General features: G+C 34.8%; 1 protein-coding gene, 1 non-coding gene and 1 pseudogene across 2 annotated transcripts; 2 read left to right on the top strand and 1 right to left on the bottom strand.

Annotated features, from left to right (window-relative positions):
* Positions 1–3,330: 3,330 nt before the first annotated feature.
* LOC148570262 (uncharacterized) lies at positions 3,331–4,305 on the bottom strand (annotated as a pseudogene).
* Positions 4,306–5,473: 1,168 nt separating this feature from the next.
* LOC107632894 (nod factor hydrolase protein 1-like) lies at positions 5,474–11,957 on the top strand. Its single transcript, XM_016336533.3, has 2 exons — positions 5,474–6,633; positions 11,499–11,957. Exons 1-2 carry the CDS (start codon positions 5,514–5,516, stop codon positions 11,522–11,524), a joined length of 1,146 nt encoding a protein of 381 aa, XP_016192019.2. The 5' UTR covers positions 5,474–5,513; the 3' UTR covers positions 11,525–11,957.
* A 9,590-nt stretch (positions 11,958–21,547) lies between these two features.
* On the top strand, positions 21,548–21,651 carry LOC148570261 (small nucleolar RNA R71). Its single transcript, XR_015908392.1, has one exon. It is a non-coding gene; the product is annotated as a small nucleolar RNA R71 (small nucleolar RNA).
* Positions 21,652–22,582: the final 931 nt, after the last annotated feature.

Here is a 22,582-nt window from a genome sequence, read left to right as displayed (position 1 = left end):
TCAGACAAGTATCCAACATCTGCATAGCCAACTAATTGTGACTTGGATCCATAGGGATAAAACAATCCCATATCAACCGTTCCATGAAGATATCAAAAGATTTGTTTAATTCTACTCCAATGTTTTCTGGTTGGAGAAGAACTATACCTTGCTAATAAATTCACAGCAAATGATATATCGGGTCGTGTATTATTAGCAAAATACATTAGCGCTCCAATGGCACTAAGATATGGTACTTCAGGACCAATGATATCTTCATTTTTTTCTTTAGGACGGAATTGATCCTTTTTCACATCCAAAGATCTTACGATCATTGGGGTACTTAATAGATGTGACTTATCCATATAAAATCTCTTTAAGATCTTTTCTCTGTATGTTGTTTGATGAATAAAGATCCCATTTTTTGTATGCTCGATCTGCAGGCCGAAACAAAATTTAGTCTTTCCAAGATCTTTCATTTCAAACTCTTCTTTTAAAGCTTTTATAATTGTTGGAATCTTTTTAGGAGTTTCAATGATATTTAAATCATCAATGTACACAGCAATTATAATGAATCCAGATGTAGATTTCTTTATGAAAATACACGGGCAGATATCATCATTCTTAAATCCGTTTTTTGCTAGATACTTAGTAAGACGATTATACCACATTCGTCCAGATTGCTTTAGACCACATAAAGATCTTTGCAATTTAACTGAGTATAACCCTTGCGAATATTAATTAGATGGTTTAGATATCTTTAGTCCTTCAGGGACTTTCATATAGATATCACGATCTAATGATCCGTATAAGTAGGCTATTACCACATCCATTAAATGCATATGTAGTTTATGATATGCTGATAAGCTGACCAAATAACGCAATATTATTGCATCCACTACTGGGGAATACGTTTCTTTATAATCTATACCGAACCTTTGTGAAAAACATTGTGCTACAAGTCGAGCTTTGTAACGTACAACTTCATTTTTCTCATTTCGTTTTCTCACAAATACCCATCGGTATCTAACAGGTTTTACATCTTCTAGTGTACGGACTACAGGTCCAAAGACTTCACGTTTTGCAAGTGAGTCTAACTCAACCTTCATGGCTTCTTCCTATTTTGGCCAATCATTTCTTTGTCGATATTCTTCGACTGATTTTGGCCCAAGAGATCCTTTCTTTCATGCATGATATTTAATGCCACATTATATGCAAATATTTCATTGACAATTGTCTTATTTTGGTCCCATTTCTCTCCTGTAAAGATATAATTTATCGAGATCTCGTTATTTTCACAATTTTCAGGTACCTGAAACTGAATGTCTTCTAGCATTAAAATTATATCAGAATTTTTGATAACTGCAAGTGTCTTTACTATGTCTTTTTCAACAGGAATAGTATTTACCTCTTTTTGCTTTCGAGCATTTTTGTCTTTGGAACCGACAGGCCTGCCACGTTTCTGGCGTGTATTTGTTTCGGTAGTAATTTGTCCAATTGGGACATCAATTCAAATTGGGGCATTTTCTGCTGGTATATAAGATTTGGTTATCCTCTTTGTATCGAAAAATGCATCAGGCAATTCATTTGCTATTCTTTGCAAATGTATAATATTTTGAACTTCTAGTTCACATTGCCCTGATCGAGGATCTAAATGCATCAACGATAATGCATTCCAATTAAGTTTCTTTTTAGGAAGCTTATTCTCTCCCCCTAATGTTAGAAATTTTGATTCATCAAAATGACAATCGGCAAACCGGGGTTTAAATACATCTTCAGTTTGTATCTCAAGATATATACCTCATTATAGAGGGAGAATCATATCCAACATATATCCCTAATTTTCTCTGGGGTCCCATTTTGGTGCAATTAGTTGGTGCAATGGAAACATATATCGCACATCCGAATATTCTTAAATGGGAAACATTTGGCTGCTGGCCAAAAGCTAATTGCATAGGAGAGAACTGATGGTAACTCGTTGGCCTCAAACGAATAAGTGCTGCGGCATGTAAAATAGCATGCTCCCAAATCGAGGTTGGGAGATTTGTTCTCATAAGTAAAGGTCTAGCAATTAATTGGAGGCGTTTAATAAGTGATTCTGCTAACCCATTTTGTGTGTGAACATGAGCTACTGGATGTTCAACACTTATTCCATTAGCCGTACAATAAGCATTAAAAGCTTGGGAAGTAAATTCACCAGCATTATCAAGACGAATTGCCTTGATTGGATTTCTGGAAACTGTGCTTTTAATCGAATAATTTGAGCCAGTAATCTCGCAAACGCCAGGTTACGAGAAGACAATAAGCACATATGTAACCATCTCGAAGATGCGTCTATTAGGACCATAAAATATCTAAAAGATCCACATGATGGATGAATAGGTCCACATATATCGCCTTGAATCCTTTCTAGGAATTCAGGGGACTCAAATCCAACCTTTACTGGTGATGGCCTTAAAATTAACTTTCCTTGAGAACATGCAGCACAACAAAATTCCCTAAATTTAAGAATCTTCTTGTTCTTTAGTAAATGTCCATGGAAGTTTTCAATAATTCTCCACATCATAGTTGTTCCTGGATGACCCAATCGGTCGTGCCAAGTTATGAATTCATTTGGGCTAGTAAACTTCTGGTTTACAATGGCATGTGATTCAATTGTACTAATCTTGGTATAGTATAACTCATATGAAAGTGAGGGTAACTTTTCTAATATAACCTTTTTATTTGAATCATGAGTTGTGATACATAAGTACTCATGATTTTCCTCATTCATTGTTTCAATGTGATATCCATTTCGGCGAATATCTTTAAAACTCAACAAGTTTCTTAGAGATTTGGTAGACAATAGTGCATTAGTTATTATGAATTTTGTTCCTCCAGGAAACAAAATTATAGCTCTTTCGGAGCCTTCTATCACATTGCTCGAGCCAATAATAGTATTAACATATTCTTCTTTTGGCACAAGATGGGTAAAATATATATCACTTTTAAGAATAGTGTGCGAACTTGCACTATCCGCAAGACAAACATCTTCACTATATGTCCTTGTCATTTTCTTCAAAGATAAATAATAATAAAATGAATAGTAATACATACACAGTCAAAATGAATTCTTGATTGGAAATATATATTTTTTTTAAAAAAAACTGTACATAATGTTATACACTAAAATTTTATTATTATCATTATTATTATTATTAAAACTTGACACATTTAATGATTTCAAAGCATAAATATTAATATTTCATTATTTATATACATCATATTTAAAAATTAAATATATAGAAAATAAAACTTAACAATAAGTTTTATACATTATTTATTTACATGAATACTTAACAATCTCACATATTAAACTATTCCATCATTGATCAAATGACCAATATTTCCTTTAGGATCCTCAAAGAAATAAGATACATCATAATGAATGGTAGAATTTTCAGCATCATTTGAAACAAAATTCGTTTCCTTTCCTTTGTCATCCTTTTTCAATGATGCTTGATAAAGATCGACTAGGTGCATTGGGATACGACATGTACGCGACCAATGGCCCTTTCCACCACAATGGAAACACTTATTCTCTGTTAATTTATCTTACCCAATATTTCTTTCTTTATCCCACTTCTGGTGAGATCCTCTCTTGTGAACATAATTCCTTTTCCTTCCATAATTTCTTTTGTTACCAAAACCTTACCATTTACCTCTTCTGGAGTAATGATTTGTTGCATTTACTTCAGGAAATGGGGCATCACCAACTGGGCGTGCTTCATGATTCCTTAAAAGTAATTTATTGTTGCGTTCAGCAATAAGAAGGCAAGAAATTAATTCAGAATATTTTTTAAATCCTTTTTCTCGATACTGCTGTTGCAGGAGCACATTCGAGGCATGGAAGGTCGAGAAAATTTTCTCTAACATATCATTATCAATTATCTTTTCCCCACATAATTTCATTTGTGAGGTGATTCGAAACATTGCTGAATTATATTCATTTATAGATTTAAAATCCTGTAGACGCAAGTGCGTCCATTCATATCGGGCGTGAGGAAGTATCACCGTCTTTTGATGATTATACCTTTCTTCAAGGTCTTTCCACAGATTTGCAGGATCTTTTAATGTGAGATATTCATTTTTCAATCTTTCATCAAGATGACAACGAAGAAAAATCATGGCCTTGTCTTTATCCTTCTGGGATGTATTATTTTTTGCCTTAATGGTATCTCCAAGATCCATTGAATCAAGATGGATTTTAACATCTAGTATCCATGATAAATAATTATTTCCAGATATATCAAGAGCATTAAATTCAAGATGAGAAAGTTTTGACATAATAAAAATTTGTTACCTGAGTCTTCCTCAAATTTGATTAGATTCTCGTGTTGATAACGTGTTATAAAATAAATTAATAAATAAATAAGAAAGATGTAAATATAAGATAGAGAAATATAAATATAAAAATCTAGTAGTAATATTCGCCACAATTACTATCTTAATATAATCAAGATGATTATTATATTTACTAATATATTATAAACTTAAGGCCTTCAGGATAGATAGAGAAAAGAGAGAATTATAATGTATGGAGGAAAGAAAGAGTGTTTTATTATTGTTGTGTGTTTTTATTTAAATTGATACTTCTTCTATTTATACACAAATTGTTATCACTTTTCAACTTTCATTAAATTCATTTTTTCTTGGGAATGGACATTCACCTATGAAGTGATAGGAGTGGATTCTCTCCAGTGAAAAAAAAAATTAAATAGTGTGCAGTGTTTAATCTAACTATTTATTATTCTCTCTATTATTTATTTTTAGTCTCACTTATAGAATTAAAAGTGAGAGATTACACTGAATTTTATCAAGTGTTAAAAAAAATTGGAGATGATGCCATTTCCAAAAATGATCCTTATCACAACACGACATAAATTATTATTAACTTGGTACGTCTCAACACTCTCTAGTTCTGAACAACTTACATTTATCATTATTTCCAGCCAGCTTAACAACAAACTTGGAAAAGTCTTGGAAGTCAAAATTTGAAATTTTTTTTTTTTATATTATTCCGTGCCGATTGCCGAAACTAGACATAAATACAATTCCAAACCGCATAATCCATATCAGAAACCATGCATTCTGCCGCTCCAAAGGACTTAAAATACTTAAACCTAGGACGGCAACTTACAGAATCTCTCACCCTTTGGCAACAACCAGAAAACGATATTTTGACTTGTGTATGTTGACAGACAATTTCGCCTATTCATGCAAGAAAAAGTGAAAACCTGTACAACATTTTGACCTAACATTTTTTGCTTTGCTCTTTTCGTCCCTACATCAAAATATAAGTTACTTTTTATTGATTCTTAAAAAAAGAATTTAAAAAAAATAGCGTAAGTAATATTTCTCTAACAATAAAAACATAATAATGCATGTCATATCGTGCTCCAGTTCTCTAGTAACTTATAAATACCTCTTAAGATCCCACAAAGTTCTTGTCCTTAGAGCCAGATAAAAAATCAACAGCCAGTCAGCCACATATCATGTCAATGCACTGTCTACTACATTCCGTCACTTTCACAACACTGCTCATGGCAATAGCCACAGCCATAACCACCGTCCGCACCACCGTCACTGCTTCTTCTTCACCCATCAAAGGTTCATACTGGTTCGATCAAGAAACATTTCCAGTTTCCGCCATAAACACAACCTATCTCACACACATCTTCTACGCGTTCCTCTTACCCAGCAACACGACCTACACCCTCGAAATCACCGCTTCCAACGCCACCAGCCTCTTGAAATTCACCACCACCCTCCGCTCCAAGTACCCTCCCGTCAAAACCTTAGTCTCCATCGGCGGCGCCGCCAGCGACGCTGCTCTCTTCGCTCGCATCGCCGGAAACGCAGATGCGCGAGCCACCTTCATCGGCTCCTCCATAGTCGTCGCGCGCCGTTTCGGCTTTGATGGCCTCGACCTCGACTGGGAGTTCCCGCGCACTGCGGCGGAGATGAGCGACCTCGCCGTCCTCCTCCGACACTGGCGTATTGCGATCCTTGCCGAGTCTGAGCTTACCGGCCGTCCGCCGCTTCTCCTAACAGCCGCCGTCTACTTCGCCAGTGACTTCATCCTCGCTGCCGCTCCGGCGCCGTCGTACCCGGTGATCGCTATGAATAAGACCCTTGACTTTATCAACGTCATGAGCTACGACCTTCACGGAGCGTGGAACAACGATACCGGAGCTCCAGCAGCGTTATTTGACCCGAAAGGGAACGTAAATGCTGTTTACGGGCTTCGGTCATGGATTCGGGCAGGGATCTGCCCGAAGAAGGTGGTTATGGGTTTACCCCTTTATGGGAAGAAGTGGACCCTACTTGACCCGAATGTGACTGAAATCGGAGCAGCAGCTATTGGGATAAAACCCGAATCCGGTGGGGATGTGCCTTATTTTCAGATTGAGGCGTTTAATAAGGAAAGTGATGCCACCGTCGTGTACGATCCAGATACGGTGTCGGCGTATTCGTACGCGGGAACGTCATGGGTCGGGTACGATGACCCAATGACAGTGACCGTGAAGATTGGGTTTGCTCAGGCTCTGGGGCTTCGTGGATATTTCTTCTGGGCTGCTGGCTTTGATCGTGATTGGAAGATTACTGAGCAAGGTATGTATAATGTGTTGCAAATTAAAGTGACAAAAAAAAAAACACAAAAACTTGAAAACCTCAACACAAATACACATTGCCAAATTAATTTTAGAAGGATGCCGAAGATGATCAGAATTTAAGTATAAGATAAAATAAAATATGATAATTGAGTGGATAATTAAATAATAAAAACTTAATAAAATTTGATAATTTTTTAGTATTCTTTTTTAATTTTAAAACAATGACATCGACAAAAGAAATACCAGTACCAATAATAAATAAATAACATTATTTAACTAATAGTTTTATTTAGTAAATTATTTTGAAATGAAAGAAATATTGCATTGATAAATTAAATTTGAGTAATACGTCAAATTACTCGTTAATTATTTTTTTAATATGATAATTTAGCCTAAAAAAAATTAATTTCAAAAATCAGTGCCTGACGATTATCTTTGTTATACAATACACATCCGAACGTTAATTTTGTTGTCAATTTTTGTTATATAAAGCGTTAAGTCGCCGCATGATTATTAAATGTCAGGTGACAAAATTAGCTTCTTGCACCACAAAAAACTACATATATTTATTTATATTTTTTTTATATGATAAATTATTAAAATTGTCTCTAATTTTTTAATACACTGACAAAATTATACGCATTTTTTATAACGTAAAAAATATTCTTAAAATATTAAAAAATATAATAAAAACAATTAAAAAAGACATTATTTTATATAAGTAACAAATAATTTTTATATTTGACAAATTGTTTATGCATTTTATTTAAAATTTTATAAAAATATTTGGATAATTATTTAAAAAGTATATATAAAAGACCAAATAAAAATTCGATCTCTAAATTTTTTATTTTTTGAAAGTATTCTTAGTAATTAACAAAAAAATCACAAAAGAAAATTTACTCAACGTAAATCATCAAATTTTAAGAATAAAAATATATTGATTTTCTAATCATATACTTGCAAATAGGGGTTGCGGTAAGATTTGGATCGGTTTTGAGTTAAAAACACATCCAATTCGAATACTAATTTTACTTGTGGTGCAGTTTGGATTGGATAATTTAAAAAAAAATTAATTTGATCCGATCCAATTTCAAGCGGTTTGGCGGATTGAATTGGATTTGCGATTTTGTAAATTAGAAAAATAAATACATATAACAAGTCTCAACATCAAATTTTAAATAATCAACAATGACATAACGAGTCTTAATAATATTTTAAAAAGTCAACGATAACATAACAATAGAAAAAAATTATAGGTTAGTTAAAATAAATAAATAAATAACATTTTAAAAATAAAATATTTGTTAAATAATAATAATACATGAATAATATAAAAATATATAACAAATTGAACATGTTATAAGTATATTATAAATATAATAATAAAATAATAATATTATAGCATATTGTGCGGTTTGAATTGGATTGGATCGGTTATGAAAACTATCGATCCGATCCAGCGGTTTGTAAAAAATAGAATACAATCAAATCTCAATTAATGCGATTTTAATGGATTTTTGGTTTGGATTGGATTAGATGAGCGATTTAATTTGAATTGTTTTAGATTTGAACACCCCTACTTACAAAAAATCACATCAAAATTTAGTCTCCAAAATATTTTTTGAGAGTGTATACTTAACATTGAGCATTTATATCGTATTTTAAAATATTTTAAGGACATTTTTGTCATTATCAAAAGTGGAGGATATTTTTGTTAATCCTCCGAAAATCGGAAACAATTTTAATAATTTAATTTATTCTTTTTCATATTAACTTAGGGACTAAGTTGAGAATTTTAAATTTTTGTAGGAATTTCCTTATCCTTTTAATAATTTAATGGGCACTAAATTGTCTAAATTTTTATTCCTATGAATATTGAATCAAGAAATCTATTAAAGTATTTTTATTTTGTATTTTGATAAAACTCTATTTCAGTTCATATTCTATTTAGACTTCAGCTTCTTAAGGTATTAAGTGTGACTATTTTAGTATGCTTTCACATGAGTACTTTGTCAATTTAATATATGCTTTTTCTTTAGTTTGCTATTCTTGTTTCACCTTTTATTTTATTTTATTTTCTTGTAACTTATTCTATTGATTTTCTCATTTTGTTATACTTATATAACAATTAAAAATTTAGACATATAGAATTAGATCTTCATCATTGTTTCCTTGATTTGATAATGATGATCCCCTTGTATACTAGGTATCAGAGAATTAGATTCTCATCACTTCTTTTCTCGACTGATTGTTTTAAGTATTGATAGGATTATAAATTTAGATATTTTAGTTTCTGTTAAATTATTAAAAAGAAATTTAGTTTCTAAAAGATTTATAAATCTCAACTTAATTTATAAAAAATTTAAACAAAATATAACAGTCATTGCAAAAATATCAAACCTATAATCACTATAAAATGATGCAGTTTTGTTTGCTGTCAATAAAAAAAAAGTTGATCTTTCTTTTCCTGTTGGAAAGTGATTTTATTTCTTGTGATCCTTACCTCAAATCATATAATATTTTATATCTTTTAAACCAGTTTCACTGATTAATAGAAAAGTATTGAAAATATTCACCCCTGGTTTCGGTTTATATTTTTAGTATGTTCTACTTTTTAAATTTTATGAATAAGAAAGAGAACTACCAAAATAATAATAAACTTCTGTTTTTAATTTTTATTTCATAAAATTTTAATAACAGAAAATATAAAACATAAAAATAAAAGATAAACTATCAAAATGATTTCTAATTTCTGAATGTTAGAGGTTGAGCAAATAGCTTGTTCTGCCGCGTACTCTATTTCTATTCTATTCAGTTAGTTTGTTAGTCTAGTAAGCTGTGATTCAGTTTTTTTTAAGATTTAGTGGACCTGTTGACTCAGCAGAAGCTTCTAGGTCAATATTCAGTTATTCAGTCAGTTACAATTAGCTGCTAGCTGTCATAGATCAAGTTAGTTGCTAGAAAGTTCAGTTGTGTCTATAATAAATGCTAAGTGTGTGTTTGGATTGTGGTTGGGTAAACTGGAGTTTGAATAAAAGTGATTTTATAAAATTGATTTTGGGTAGAAGTAAGTTTGTGTCAACATGATTTATATTTAGAAACTCTATATTAAAATTGATTTTTATAAAATAAATATTGTTTGGATAATATTAGTTAAAATCACTTTTAGATAGATAATTACTAAAAAGGACATGACATTAAATTATAATGTTATTTTTATATATATATTTAATTTTTTATATATTTTTATATAGTATATTTTTAGTATTTTTAGTACTCTTTTTTAGTACGCTATAATTTTTTACTATTATTATTATTATTTATGGTTAATTTTTTTGTTTAATTTATTTTACCTAATGGGATCAATAAATTATATTATAAAAAGATAATAATAATATAATGCACAAAAATTACCATTATAAAAATATATAATGTCAAATAAAAAATTAGTAAAAAATATAAATAATAAATAATAGAAAAAAGAGCTCATGTAAAGAAAAATAATAAGAATTCTATAAATAATACAATAATATGTATAAAGGATAAAGTTGGTAAAAGAAAAATAAAGGTTAAATGTCAACGGTAAAAACCAGTTAGTGCAACGCAGAAGTTAAAAATTCTTACTTCTTGCAAACGTGGTTTGTAACCAAAATCACTTCTGCTTTTATAGATAAAAAAATTAGCCAAACTAAAAATGAAAACGTTCAAGAAACTATAATGTGTTTTTCCTCTTTCAACGTGATTGCCAAACACACCCTAATACTCATGTACATGTACAGTTTTCAGTTTTTTGCTTCAGTGCAATATACACATGCTTTCAGCCCCATTCGTCTTTTTCTCCTCTCTCTGAATTCTTCTTTCTGAGGCTTGCCACCTTTCACTGAACGTTGACAAAAAATATCCCTCACTTTTATTAAAGACAAAAATATCAACAACACATTTTAAACATTACAAAAATACTCAATTTTAAATATATTCATAAAAAATGTGTTAAAGATTTAATTTTGATGCTATCTTTTTAAACATATTAAAAAAATAAACCATTTTTATTCTTAAAATTTGATAATTTTATGTTAAGTATATTTTTTCTGCGATTTATTTGTTTATTAATGGACAAAAAGAAAATGAAAAATACTTCTACAGCTCATTTTTTTTACACTAAATAGTTATCCAAATATTCTTACAAAATTTTAGATTAAGTAAATAAATGGTTTGTCAAACATAAATGTCATTTGTCATTTATTAAAAAATAATTTATTATTATTTTTATTATATTTTATAATATTTTAATAATATTTTTATCGTTATCAATAGTAAAAGATATTTTTGTCAACGTATTAAAAATTAAAACAATTTTAATGGTTTACCCAAACAAAAAAGTGAAAAACACAAATGAAAAATTCTTTTCTTTTTTTGTTATTAAACTTATAAAATTAAATATTTAAAGTATTTGATGGCACGAATTAGCAGTAGATAGCAAAATTTAAATTTAGTAACTACTAAACCTAGAGAACTGAGAAATACTAGGTAAATAAATTATTTTTATAATTAAATTCAACCAATTTTTTTTATTTTTATGTGTTCTTTTTTTTTAATTGATTTTTTTTGTGCTAATAAATTATCGGATCAACTTATTAAACTTAATTATCAAAATAATTTGGTCACGTAGCATAATTGAAAAAAAATATAGAAAATAAGACCATAATATATATATTTTAAAACTAGCAAAATTTGTTTAAGCCAAATTTTTATATGAATAACATTTATGGTGTTTTTTTATCCCCTTAAGACGTTAATGCATTTACTTCTCTGTACTGCAAAAGCTAACGAACGTAATACATACTTTTTGGTAACTTGCAGCTTCGAAAGCCTGGATAATTACATGAATGATAATGAAGGTTTGAAACTTGACTTCATTGTTTGTGTAATGATTCGTCCTTGAATTGTGGGAAGGTTCAAAGTTGTAACAGTTCAACCATTCATTGAATAAATGATGTCCAATATAATCAGATCGCATGGTAACATCCATTCAAGTTAAACTGGTCATGGAATCATCATATCATCATGTCATTATGATTAGCTATAGCCACCAAAGCAGAGCAGTCGGCTTTACTTATTTATAACAATAATTAGGGTTCGACTGGCGGAGAAGCGCAACAGCGCAAGTGACTTTTCACTTTAGTAATTTGTTTAACAAGGTATAATACGAGTATCTTGTAACGGATAATTATATTAATCAAGCAAACAATTGTAATTCATATTGATATTTAAAGAAATAATATTGGTAATCGTAAATTATATTGCATGCTTTTATTACAATTGTTAAAATTACCTTTTCACTAATCTATTTTTAATTATTATTAGTGGCACTACCAGAACGGCCTCCTGTCGAGGTGAAAATATTGTTTTACGGCAATTTTGAACAACGAACTAATGGCATATATGTATAACCATAACTAAACCAACTATTGCAATAGATATTTTTGTGATGACTTTTGTTCCAAGGGTTACCTGAAACGTTGGTTTGGGTTTGAACGTGAGGTCTATACTCTTTGTGAGGCAGCACCCGACTTGTCCTTACGCCGAGGTGTCGCCGTCCGAGTTCTCTGTGAGAAAGTGGGGGTTTTAGGCAGGGTTTTGTAGAATAAAACGTGAATATACTTAAGGGGTGTCAGTGTATTTATAATAGAGTTGTTTGACCACCTTTGTTGAAGTAGTTCCACCTTTATTGATGGGTAATAATTCTCTTAATCTTGAGAGTTTGTTGGGGTCTATCTTTCAGGGAAGATAGAGATAGTTGGAGAGATTCGGAGAGGCAGTTACTTATTTGAATAAGTATAACCCGGTCCCTTTCATTGTATCCGACCTCTTTAAAGAAGTCGGATATGCAATAGAGACTAGCCTCTTGGGTGGACCTTTCATCCTTATTGGGTCTGGCTTTTATGTTTTGGGTCAGGGTATGAACAGTGCCCCTGCTTGAGTCTAAGCTTTCATGAGGTCGGGTTCAAGCATTTTATGACTTCAGTTACGACGTCGGGTACACCACCTTCAAAAGGTCGGGTACTCGACTTGTTTTGAAATTTTTAACGTTGCCTCTTTAAATGAGGGGCAAACGTTACTCGGCAGTTTCTTTGGGATCCGCACATGTCTTTAAAGAGGAGTGTAAAATGACTATTTTTCCCCTTCTCTCTTATAAAATGCTTCGCGCTCTTCCTCTTCTCCTTTTCTCATTTCCAAAATGCTTCCTTTGCTCCCTTCATCACGAAGACTCCCTTATTTCCTTTCTTTTTTTGTTTGACAACCGTTTTTTGTTTTTTCAAAATTTTCTTTATCTTGATTTGTTCAAAAGAGTTCTTAGTGAAGAGGATCGTTCGTGACTTTGCTGTTTGACATGCCCTTTCCTTCTTCGAATTTCATCAAGGTTGGTGTTTTTATGAGCTTTCGTTTGTAGTCTTGGCTATTTTTATGTTCCTTGAGGTTGTTTTGAATGGTATTTGAAAATAATTAGGAGTGTTTATTATTGATAGGAGTTTTGGATTTTCTTTTATCTATTACGAAACCTTTTTCAAAATAGTTTTGAAAAGTTTTGTTGTTTGAATCGTGTTTTTGGAGTTTTAAGGGACTGTAGCCGTTTGTGACTGTTGAATGTGTTTCTGTTGCCCCCAATAGCGTCACTGTTGTTGGCTGGTGCGGTATTTTTATAACCACACTTACTAACCGGCAAGTGTACCGGGTCGTACCAAGTAATACCTTACGTGAGTAAGGGTCTATCCCACGAGAATTGATGGATTGAGCAACAATAGTGTTTGATAGGATTAGTTAGACAGACAGAAAATAATGTTGAGATGCAATATAAAAGACATTAAACAATATCAAAAATATTGAAGAAAGGCAAGTAATTAAGATGGGAATAATATATGGAGAAGATAGTTAAGGTTTCAGAGTTATCTATTTTTCCGAATTAACTTTTCTTACTAACTAATTTAATTATGCAGGATTTAATTTATGGCAAACTGTATGTGACTAGACCCTAATTCCTTAGACCTTCCCAGTCTCCTCTAAAATTCATTAACTGCCAATTCCTTGGTCAATTAATTCCAATTAGAGGGTGATAATCAATTTCTAGTTTATATGCCACAAAAACTCTAATTATCCAAGAGGTAAAAGGATTATATGTCACGTATCCTATTAAATTCAGATAATTAAAATTTAGGAGAAATAGTTTTCAAGCTGTTGTTCAGGTAAAGAGCTTTTCCAAGTTTTACAAGAACTCAAATAAAAAGAGGGTCATACTTCCATTCCACCCAAATTCATAAAATAAAGAGCGAAAACAATTCTTAAATTATAAATCCATACATAAATTAAAATAGTAAAAGCAATAAAATTAATCCATAGAAATAGACAGAGCTACTAACCTTAAAACAGTGGAGGTTTAGTTGCTCATGGAAAAGAGAAAATAAGGATTCAGGTCCAAATGTACCGAGTTTCAATCTGATGGCATCAGATCCCTTTTTATAACTAATCCTAATAAATTTAAAATCTAATATTTAAAATTAAACTTAAAATAATATCTTTTCCTAATTTAAGATTTGAATTTAAATTCGAATTAATTAACAAGTCTTCAACTGATGGGTGAGGACCACTTGATTTGTCCATTCTGCAGCTTCTAATCTATGATTTCTGGGCTAAGAACTGGGTTAAAACGGCCCAGGAATCGCCCCCAGCGTTTTTCTATATTTTCTGCACGTGGCGCATGTGACGCGTCCGCGTCGTCTACGCGTTTGCGTCATTTGTGCAGATTCCAGTCCACGCGTTCGCGTCAGGCACGCGATCACGTCATTGTGATTTCCTCCATTCCGCGGTCGCGTGAGCCATGCGTCCGCGTCGGTATTCGCTGGTCATCTCCTTGGCTTCTTCTCTTTCTCTGCAGAAACTCCATCAAATTCCGCCAAATGCTACCTAAAATAAACAGTATTGTACAAAACTCAAAATAGCATCCATAGTGGCTAAAATATAATTAATTCTTAATTAAATTCAACAATTTAGGTGCAAATTCACTAGGAAAATATAGATAAGATGCTCACGCATCACAACACCAAACTTAAACTGTTGCTTGTCCTCAAGCAACCAAAACTAATATAAGCTTAGGATGTGAATTTGCATGAGAATGAGAGTTCAATTAAGCCCATGTCTTCTCTTATAGTGGGGTTTACAACTGCAATCCTGAACAGTTTTGGCATCTCACTTTATCCTTTGAAGTTCAGAATGATTGACATCCATAGGAACTCAGAATTCAGATAGTGTTATTGACTCTCCTAGTTCAGTATGTTGATTCTTGAACACAGCTACTTTATGAGTCTTGGCTGTGACTCTAAGCATTTTGTTTTCCAGTATTACCACCGGATACATAAATGCCACAGACACATAACTGAGTGAACCTTTTCATATTGTGACTCAGCTTTGCTAGAGTCCCCAGTTAGAGGTGCCCAGAGCTCTTAAGCACACTCTTTTTGCTTTGGACCACGACTTTAACCGCTCAGTCTCAAGCTTTTCACTTGGCACCTTCACGCCACAAGCACATGGTTAGGGACAGCTTGATTTAGCCGCTTAGGCCAGGATTTTATTCCCTTGGGCCCTCCTATCCATTAATGCTCAAAGTCTTGGATCCTTTTTACCCTTTGCCTTTTAGTTTAAAGGGTTATTGGCTTTTTCTGCTTGCTTCTTTTTTTATTTTTTTTATTTTTTTTCGCAAGCTGTGTGTTTTTCACTGCTTTTTCTTGCTTCAAGAATCAATTTTATGATTTTTCAGATTATCAATAACATTTCTCTTTGTCATCATTCTTTCAAGAGCCAACAATTTTAACATTCATAAACTTCACTATCAAAAATTATGCACTGTTCATGTCATGCATTCAGAATCACAGAAAATACCACCACAATTAAGTAAATAAGACTATTATTCAATATAGACCCACTTTCTCATGCAATATATCACTCCTGTATTATTTTTTTTTTTGAATTTAAGCTCAGTGAGTAATACATGAGACATCTTTTCAGAATTAAAGAAATAGGGAGAACTAAACTAGTCCTAAGATTCTAACTAATAAAGGATCATGCAACAAACAAAGAAAAATAACAGGAAACCGGAACATAATATAGAAAAGAGGGAAGGAATAAAAATGAAAGGAACTCAACCACCTTAATTATCCTAGCGGTCGTTTTATTCTTCAGGTTGTGTTCCTCCGTGAAGATGATTCGCCTCCCTTTTGTACTAGAAAACCTATAAGCGCAGCGTCAACACCAAACTTAAGGGTTTGCTTGTCCTCAAGCAAAGAAGAACTGAAAATAGAAGAGACAAATATTTAAATGAAAGAAAAAAAATAAAAGGATAAGAGAATAAAAGAGAATTAGGATTGGGAGGGAGAGAAAACTGGGCGGCGCAAGCGACGCGGCCGCGTGGGGCATGCGGTCGCGCGCATTGCTCTTATACTGATTGACGCGATCGCGTCGGTCACGCAGTCGCGTGACCCAGTTTGTGCTTCTGGCGCGAGTGCAGCCTCGCGCCAGCACAACTCTCTGTTCAAATTGATATGATTGCCAAAATTGGGGTGACGCGATCGCATGGGGCATGCGATCGCGCGAGTGGGTAGTTAATGGGGTACGACGCGGCCGCGTGGGGCATGCGGTCGCTTAAAGGGAATTGCGCGTCCAGCGCCAGTCCAGCACCACTCTAGCACAACTTTCAGCTGTGCACCTGTTTTACGTCGAAAATCAGGGCACGCGGCCGCGTGGGTCACGCGGTCGCGTGGGAGGCCATTACGCCCATACGACGCGGACGCGTCAGCGACGCGGTCGCGTGGGACGAATTGTGCCATTGTCACGCCTCCAGCCACGCTCCAGCGTGACTCTCTGTTCGTTTTTTGTTTTTCTCTCCTCCCCTTGCGACGCGGACGCGTCGCTGATGCGGTCGCGTCGCGTAGCAATTTTTTTTATTTTTATTTTTATTTTTTTATTTTTTTTTAGCTTGAGCTGGTCGGTTCCTGGAAGAACATAGCTGCATGATCAGAGAATTAGTAAGAACTCGATAAAAACAAAATAACTAAGAAAAACTACTACGAAAAATGGCGAAGGATACGAAATTATCGGGTTGCCTCCCGACAAGCGCTTCTTTAACGTCACTAGCTTGACGGTCAGTTCTGCTAGTTCAGCAGATGAGTGGACCTCTGGCGGTCAATCTCGCCTCCAAGATAGTGCTTCAACCTCTGGCCATTCACTGTAAATTTCCTGTCAGAATTTTCTTCCTGTATTTCCACATGACCATATGGCGAGGCTCTGGTAACCATAAATGGTCCTGACCATCGGGATTTCAGCTTCCCGGGAAAGAATTTGAGCCTTGAATTATACAGAAGCACTCTTTGTCCTGACTCAAAGACTCTGATGGCAATCTTCTTATCATGCAGTAGCTTGGTTCTCTCCTTATAGAGCTTGGCATTCTCATAGGCTGAATATCTGAATTCATCAAGCTCATTCAACTGAAGCATTCGCTTAATTCCTGCAGCTTCTGAATCAAGATTCAGGTACCTGATTGCCCAATAAGCCTTATGCTCCAGCTCCACTGGCAAGTGACAGGCTTTGCCATAGACTAACTGATACGGGGACATGCCAATTGGAGTCTTGTATGCTATCCGGTATGCCCAGAGAGCATCATCAAGCTTCCTAGACCAGTCCTTTTTTGAAATACTGACGGTCTTTTCCAGAATCTTCTTAAGCTCCCTGTTGGAAACTTCAACCTGTCCACTTGTCTGAGGGTGATAGGGGGTTGCCACTTTATGATGGACTCCATATCTATGCAGAAGAGAGTCCAGCTGTCTGTTACAGAAGTGACTTCCTCCATCACTAATGAGTGTCCTTGGGACACCAAACCGGATGAAGATATATCTCTGAAGAAAGCTCATTACCACCTTGGCATCATTGGTGGGTAGAGCTACAGCTTCCACCCACTTGGACACATAATCAACTGCCACTAGAATATAGTTGTTTGAATGTGAGGGTGGAAAAGGTCCCATGAAATCAATACCCCACACATCAAACAACTCAACCTCAAGAATCCCCTGCCGTGGCATTTCATGGTTGGCAGGGAGATTCGTTGCTTTTTCACATCTGTCACAGTGCTTTACAAATGCTCTTGAGTCTCTGAAGAGAGTCGGCCAGTAAAACCCACTCTGAAGGACTTTTGTAGCTGTCCTCTCACCACCAAAGTGGCCTCCATACTCAGAACCATGACAGTGCCAGAGAATTTGCTGTTTTTCTTCATCTGGGACACACCTTCGGATAATTCCATCCGAACACCTTTTAAAAAGGTATGGTTCCTCCCAAATGTAGTACTTTACATCAGTCAATAGCTTCTTCACTTGTTGCCTACTGTACTCTCTTGGGATAAAATTCATGGCCTTATAATTTGCAATGTCTGCAAACCATGGAGCCTGCTGAATGAGGAACAATTGCTCATCCGGAAATGTCTCAGTTACCGCTGTGGGTGGTTGCATTCCTGCTTCAGTCTCAATTCTGGAGAGATGGTCAACTACTTGATTTTCTGACCCTTTCCTGTCTTTTATTTCAATATCAAACTCCTAAAGGAGCAACACCCATCTGATTAATCTTGGTTTAGAATCCTGCTTGGTTAGAAGATACTTCAAAGCAGCATGGTCAGTATAAACAATAACCTTAGAACCAAGTAAATAGGACCTAAACTTATCAACAGCATACACAACAGCTAATAATTCCTTTTCTGTAGTTGTATAATTCTTTTGAGCATCATTTAACACACGACTGGCATACTAAATGACATGTACAAGCTTACCATGCCTTTGTCCTAAAACAGCTTCTATAGCAAAATCACTAGCATCACACATTAATTCAAATGGTAAATCCCAGTCAGGGGGAGCTATAATGGGAGCAGAAGTAAGGTTTGCTTTCAGAGTTTCAAAAGCATGCAGACAATCAGAATCAAAGACAAAAGGAACATCAACAACCAACAGGTTGCTCAATGGTTTAGCAATTTTAGAAAAATCCTTTATAAATATTCTATAAAATCCTGCATGACCCAAGAAACTCCTAATTGCCTTAACATTAGTTGGTGGTGGTAATTTTTCAATTACCTCCACCTTTGCTCTGTCAACCTCAATTCCCTTACTTGAAATCCGGTGCCCAAGAACAATGCCTTCGGTGACCATAAAATGGCATTTTTCCCAATTTAAAACAAGGTTTGATTCTTGACACCGTTTCAAGACAAGAGATAAATGTTTAAGGCAGGATTCAAAAGAATTACCAAAAACAGAAAAGTCATCCATAAATATCTCAATAAACTTTTCAACCATATCAGAAAAAATTGAAAGCATATACCTCTGAAAAGTTGCTGGAGCATTGCAAAGTCCAAATGGCATTCTCCTGTAGGCAAACACTCCAAAGGGGCATGTGAATGCTGTCTTCTCTTGATCTTGAGGGTCCACTGCAATTTGATTATATCCAGAATATCCATCTAGAAAACAATAAAAAGCATGACCAGCTAACCTCTCAAGCATATGATCAATGAAGAGGAGGGGAAAATGATCCTTCCTTGTAGCAGTGTTGAGCCTCCTGTAATCTATGCACATTCTCCATCCTGTGACTGTTCTTGTAGGAATAAGCTCATTCTTGTCATTCTTGATCACTGTCATCCCTCCTTTCTTGGGAACTACCTGCACAGGACTTACCCAAGGGCTGTCAGAAATAGGGTAAATAATACCTGCTTCCCATAATTTCATTACCTCTTTTTGGACCACCTCTTTCATAGTTGGATTGAGTCTCCTTTGTGGTTGCACAACTGGTTTAGCATCATCTTCAAGAAGGATCTTGTGCATACACCTGGTTGGACTAATCCCCTTCAAGTCACTAATGGTCCACCCAAGAGCTGTTTTATGGCTTCTGAGCACTGAAATAAGCGCCTCTTCTTCTTCAGGTTTCAGAGAAGAGCTAATAATCACTGGGTATGAATCATTTCCACCCAAGAACACATATTTCAGAGAAGGAGGTAAAGGTTTGAGCTCAAGCTTGGGGGCTTCCTTCTCCCTTATAGGCGTGTTCATCAGCTCCTTTTGGGGTGGTGAATCCTCAACTTCAACTAATTCACACTCAGAAATAGGATCTAGAACATCATCAAGTACCTCAGTTTCTAGTACTTCTTGAACAAGTGGTTCAATAACATCTATTTTTATACACCCCTCAGAATGATTGGGATGTTTGAGGGCTTCAAAAACATTTAGGACCACCTGTTCTTCATTGACCCTCAGGGTTAATTCACCCTTTTGCACATCAATCAGGGCTCTACCTATACCTAAAAATGGTCTACCAAGTATAATAGAGGGTTTTACCTCCTCTTCCATGTCTAATATCACAAAATCAACAGGGAAAATAAATGGTCCTACTTTAACAAGTAAATCTTCAACCACACCTACAGGTAATTTAATAGAAAGATCAGCAAGTTGAAGAGAAATACGAGTAGGTTTTACCTCCTCAATTTGAAGCTTTTTCATCACTGAAAGTGGCATGAGGTTGATGCTAGCTCCAAGATCACATAAAGCTCTCTGAATACCGACTTCTCCAATGGTGCAAGGAATGACAAAACTCCCTGGGTCTGGCATTTTCTCAGGAAGGGTGTGTTGAATAATAGCACTGCATTCCTTGGTTAACACCACAGTTTCTTGCTCCTTCCAATTCCTCTTGTGTGTCAACAACTCTTTCATAAATTTAGCATAGAGAGGCATTTGCTCTAGAGCCTCTGCAAAAGGGATGTTGATCTGCAGCTTCTTGAAGACATCTAAAAATTTAGAGAATTGCTTTTCTTTGGACGCCTTCTGAAGCCTCTGAGGATATGGCATTTTTGGCTTGTATTCAGGGGCCTTTGGCAAGGTGGGATAAGTGTCAAGAGAGTCAGGAAATGGGTTGTCTGCACGTTTAGGAGGGGCGTGCTCTGCTTCTTCCTTCTTCTCCTCTGGAGCTTCCTTTTCAACTAGATCTTCATTGACCTTAGTCTCAGAACCAGCTACCTTACCACTTCTCAATTGAATGGCCTTGCAATCTTCTCTTGGGTTCACTACTGTATCACCAGGGAATGTATTTGAAGACCTTTCAGGTAATTGCTTGCTCATTTGACCCATTTGCACCTCCAAGTTTCTAATGGAGGCTCTGGTTTCTTATATGAAACTCATCATCACTCCCATTTAGGATCTTCTTGGGATTTAGAATTTGCCTGCTGAGGTGGTTGTTGTTGCTGAGACTGAAATTGGCGGTTATTATGGTTGTTCTGTTAAAAACCACCCTGAGAACTATTGTTGACGTTCTGAGGTCTCTGAGGTTGATCTCTCCACCTAAAATTTGGGTGATTTCTCCATCCCTGATTGTATGTCTTAGAATATGGATCATTGTTGGGATTTCTAGGACCACTCCTTATGTAATTCACCTATTCAGAAGAGGGTTGAGCATAATCATAATTATCATTTTGCATAAAGTTACCTGTCATGTCATAGGAGGTCTCTTGGGGTGGATTTTGAGTGTTGATAGCTGAGACTTGCATGCCACCCATCTGTTGAGTAAGTAGATTTATCTGCTGAGACATAAGCTTGTTCTGAGCAAGAAGAGCATTAACAGCTTCTACTTCCAACACGCCTCTCTTCTGAGCGGTCTCAGAGTTCACAGGATTCCTGTTAGATGAGTATAAATATTGGTTGCTTGCAACCAATTCAATCAGCTCAATAGTCTCCTCTGGTGTCTTCTTCTTGTGCAATGAACCGCCTGCAGAGGTATCTAAGCTCATCTTTGACATCTCTCCTAAGCCTTCATAAAAGATATCCAGTTGGGTCCACTTGGAGAACATGTCAGGAGGGCATTGCCTAGTCAGTAGCTTGTATCTCTCCCAAGCTTCATAAAGAGTTTCACCCTCCTTTTGCTTGAAAGTCTGAACCTCCAACCTAAGCTTAGTCAGCTTCCTTGGTGGGAAAAATTTAGTGAGAAATTCCGTGACAACCTTTTCCCACGTATTCAGACTCTCCTTTGGTTGGGAATCTAGTCATAGCTTTGCTTTATCCCTCAGAGCAAATGGAAAAAGCATGAGTTTGTACACCTCTGGGTTCACTCCATTTGTCTTCACAGTATCACATATCTGCAGAAAATCAGATATGAACTGATTTGGATCTTCATGAGGAAGTCCATGATACTGGCAGTTTTGCTGCACCAAGATGACCAATTGTGGCTTTAACTCAAAGTTGTTTGCAGTTATAGGAGGCACCACAATACTTTTTCCATAAAGATCCGCAGTAGGGGCAGAATAAGAGCCAAGCACTCTCCTCTATTGATCATCCCCATTAGGATTTACCACGTTGGCGTTAGCATTATTATTTGCCATAGTGGATTCTGCAGTCTTGCAAAGTCTTGCTTGTTGTAAACGCCGCCTGAAAGTTCTTTCAGGTTCAGGATCAAAGTCTAAGAGATGTTCTTTGTCTTTATTCCTGCGCATACACAAGCAGAAAACAAGAAAAAATGGGACTCTCTACGTCAGAGTGCAGAGAAGTCCCTGTGAGGTAACCTGTGTAAAATAATAAAATAAAAATATTAAATAGATAAATAAAAAAAATTCGAAAATTTAAAAAGAAAAATAAACAGAAAAATTAAAATAAAATTAACTGGGTAATACCAAACTTAATTTCAGGAATTAAAGAAAAATATTAATACTAAAATAAAATTTTTTTGTTTTTTTGAAATTAAAGACAAAAATAAAATAATTTTTTTTAAAAAAAATAAGAATTAATTGAAAAGAAATAAAATAAAAAAAGAAAGGCAAATACGAAACGGACGAGAATTTGGAAAGAAAAAAAAATTTTAAAAGTAAAAGGAAGTAAAACAAAAAAAAG

The sequence above is a fragment of the Arachis ipaensis genome, chromosome B3 (genome assembly GCF_059453495.1).
Source record: "Arachis ipaensis isolate K30076 ecotype BB chromosome B3, ASM5945349v1, whole genome shotgun sequence".
Classification (NCBI taxonomy): domain Eukaryota; kingdom Viridiplantae; phylum Streptophyta; class Magnoliopsida; order Fabales; family Fabaceae; genus Arachis; species Arachis ipaensis.
The sequence above is the reverse complement of the archived record's forward strand: the minus strand, read 5'-3'. Positions and strand labels throughout refer to the sequence as shown.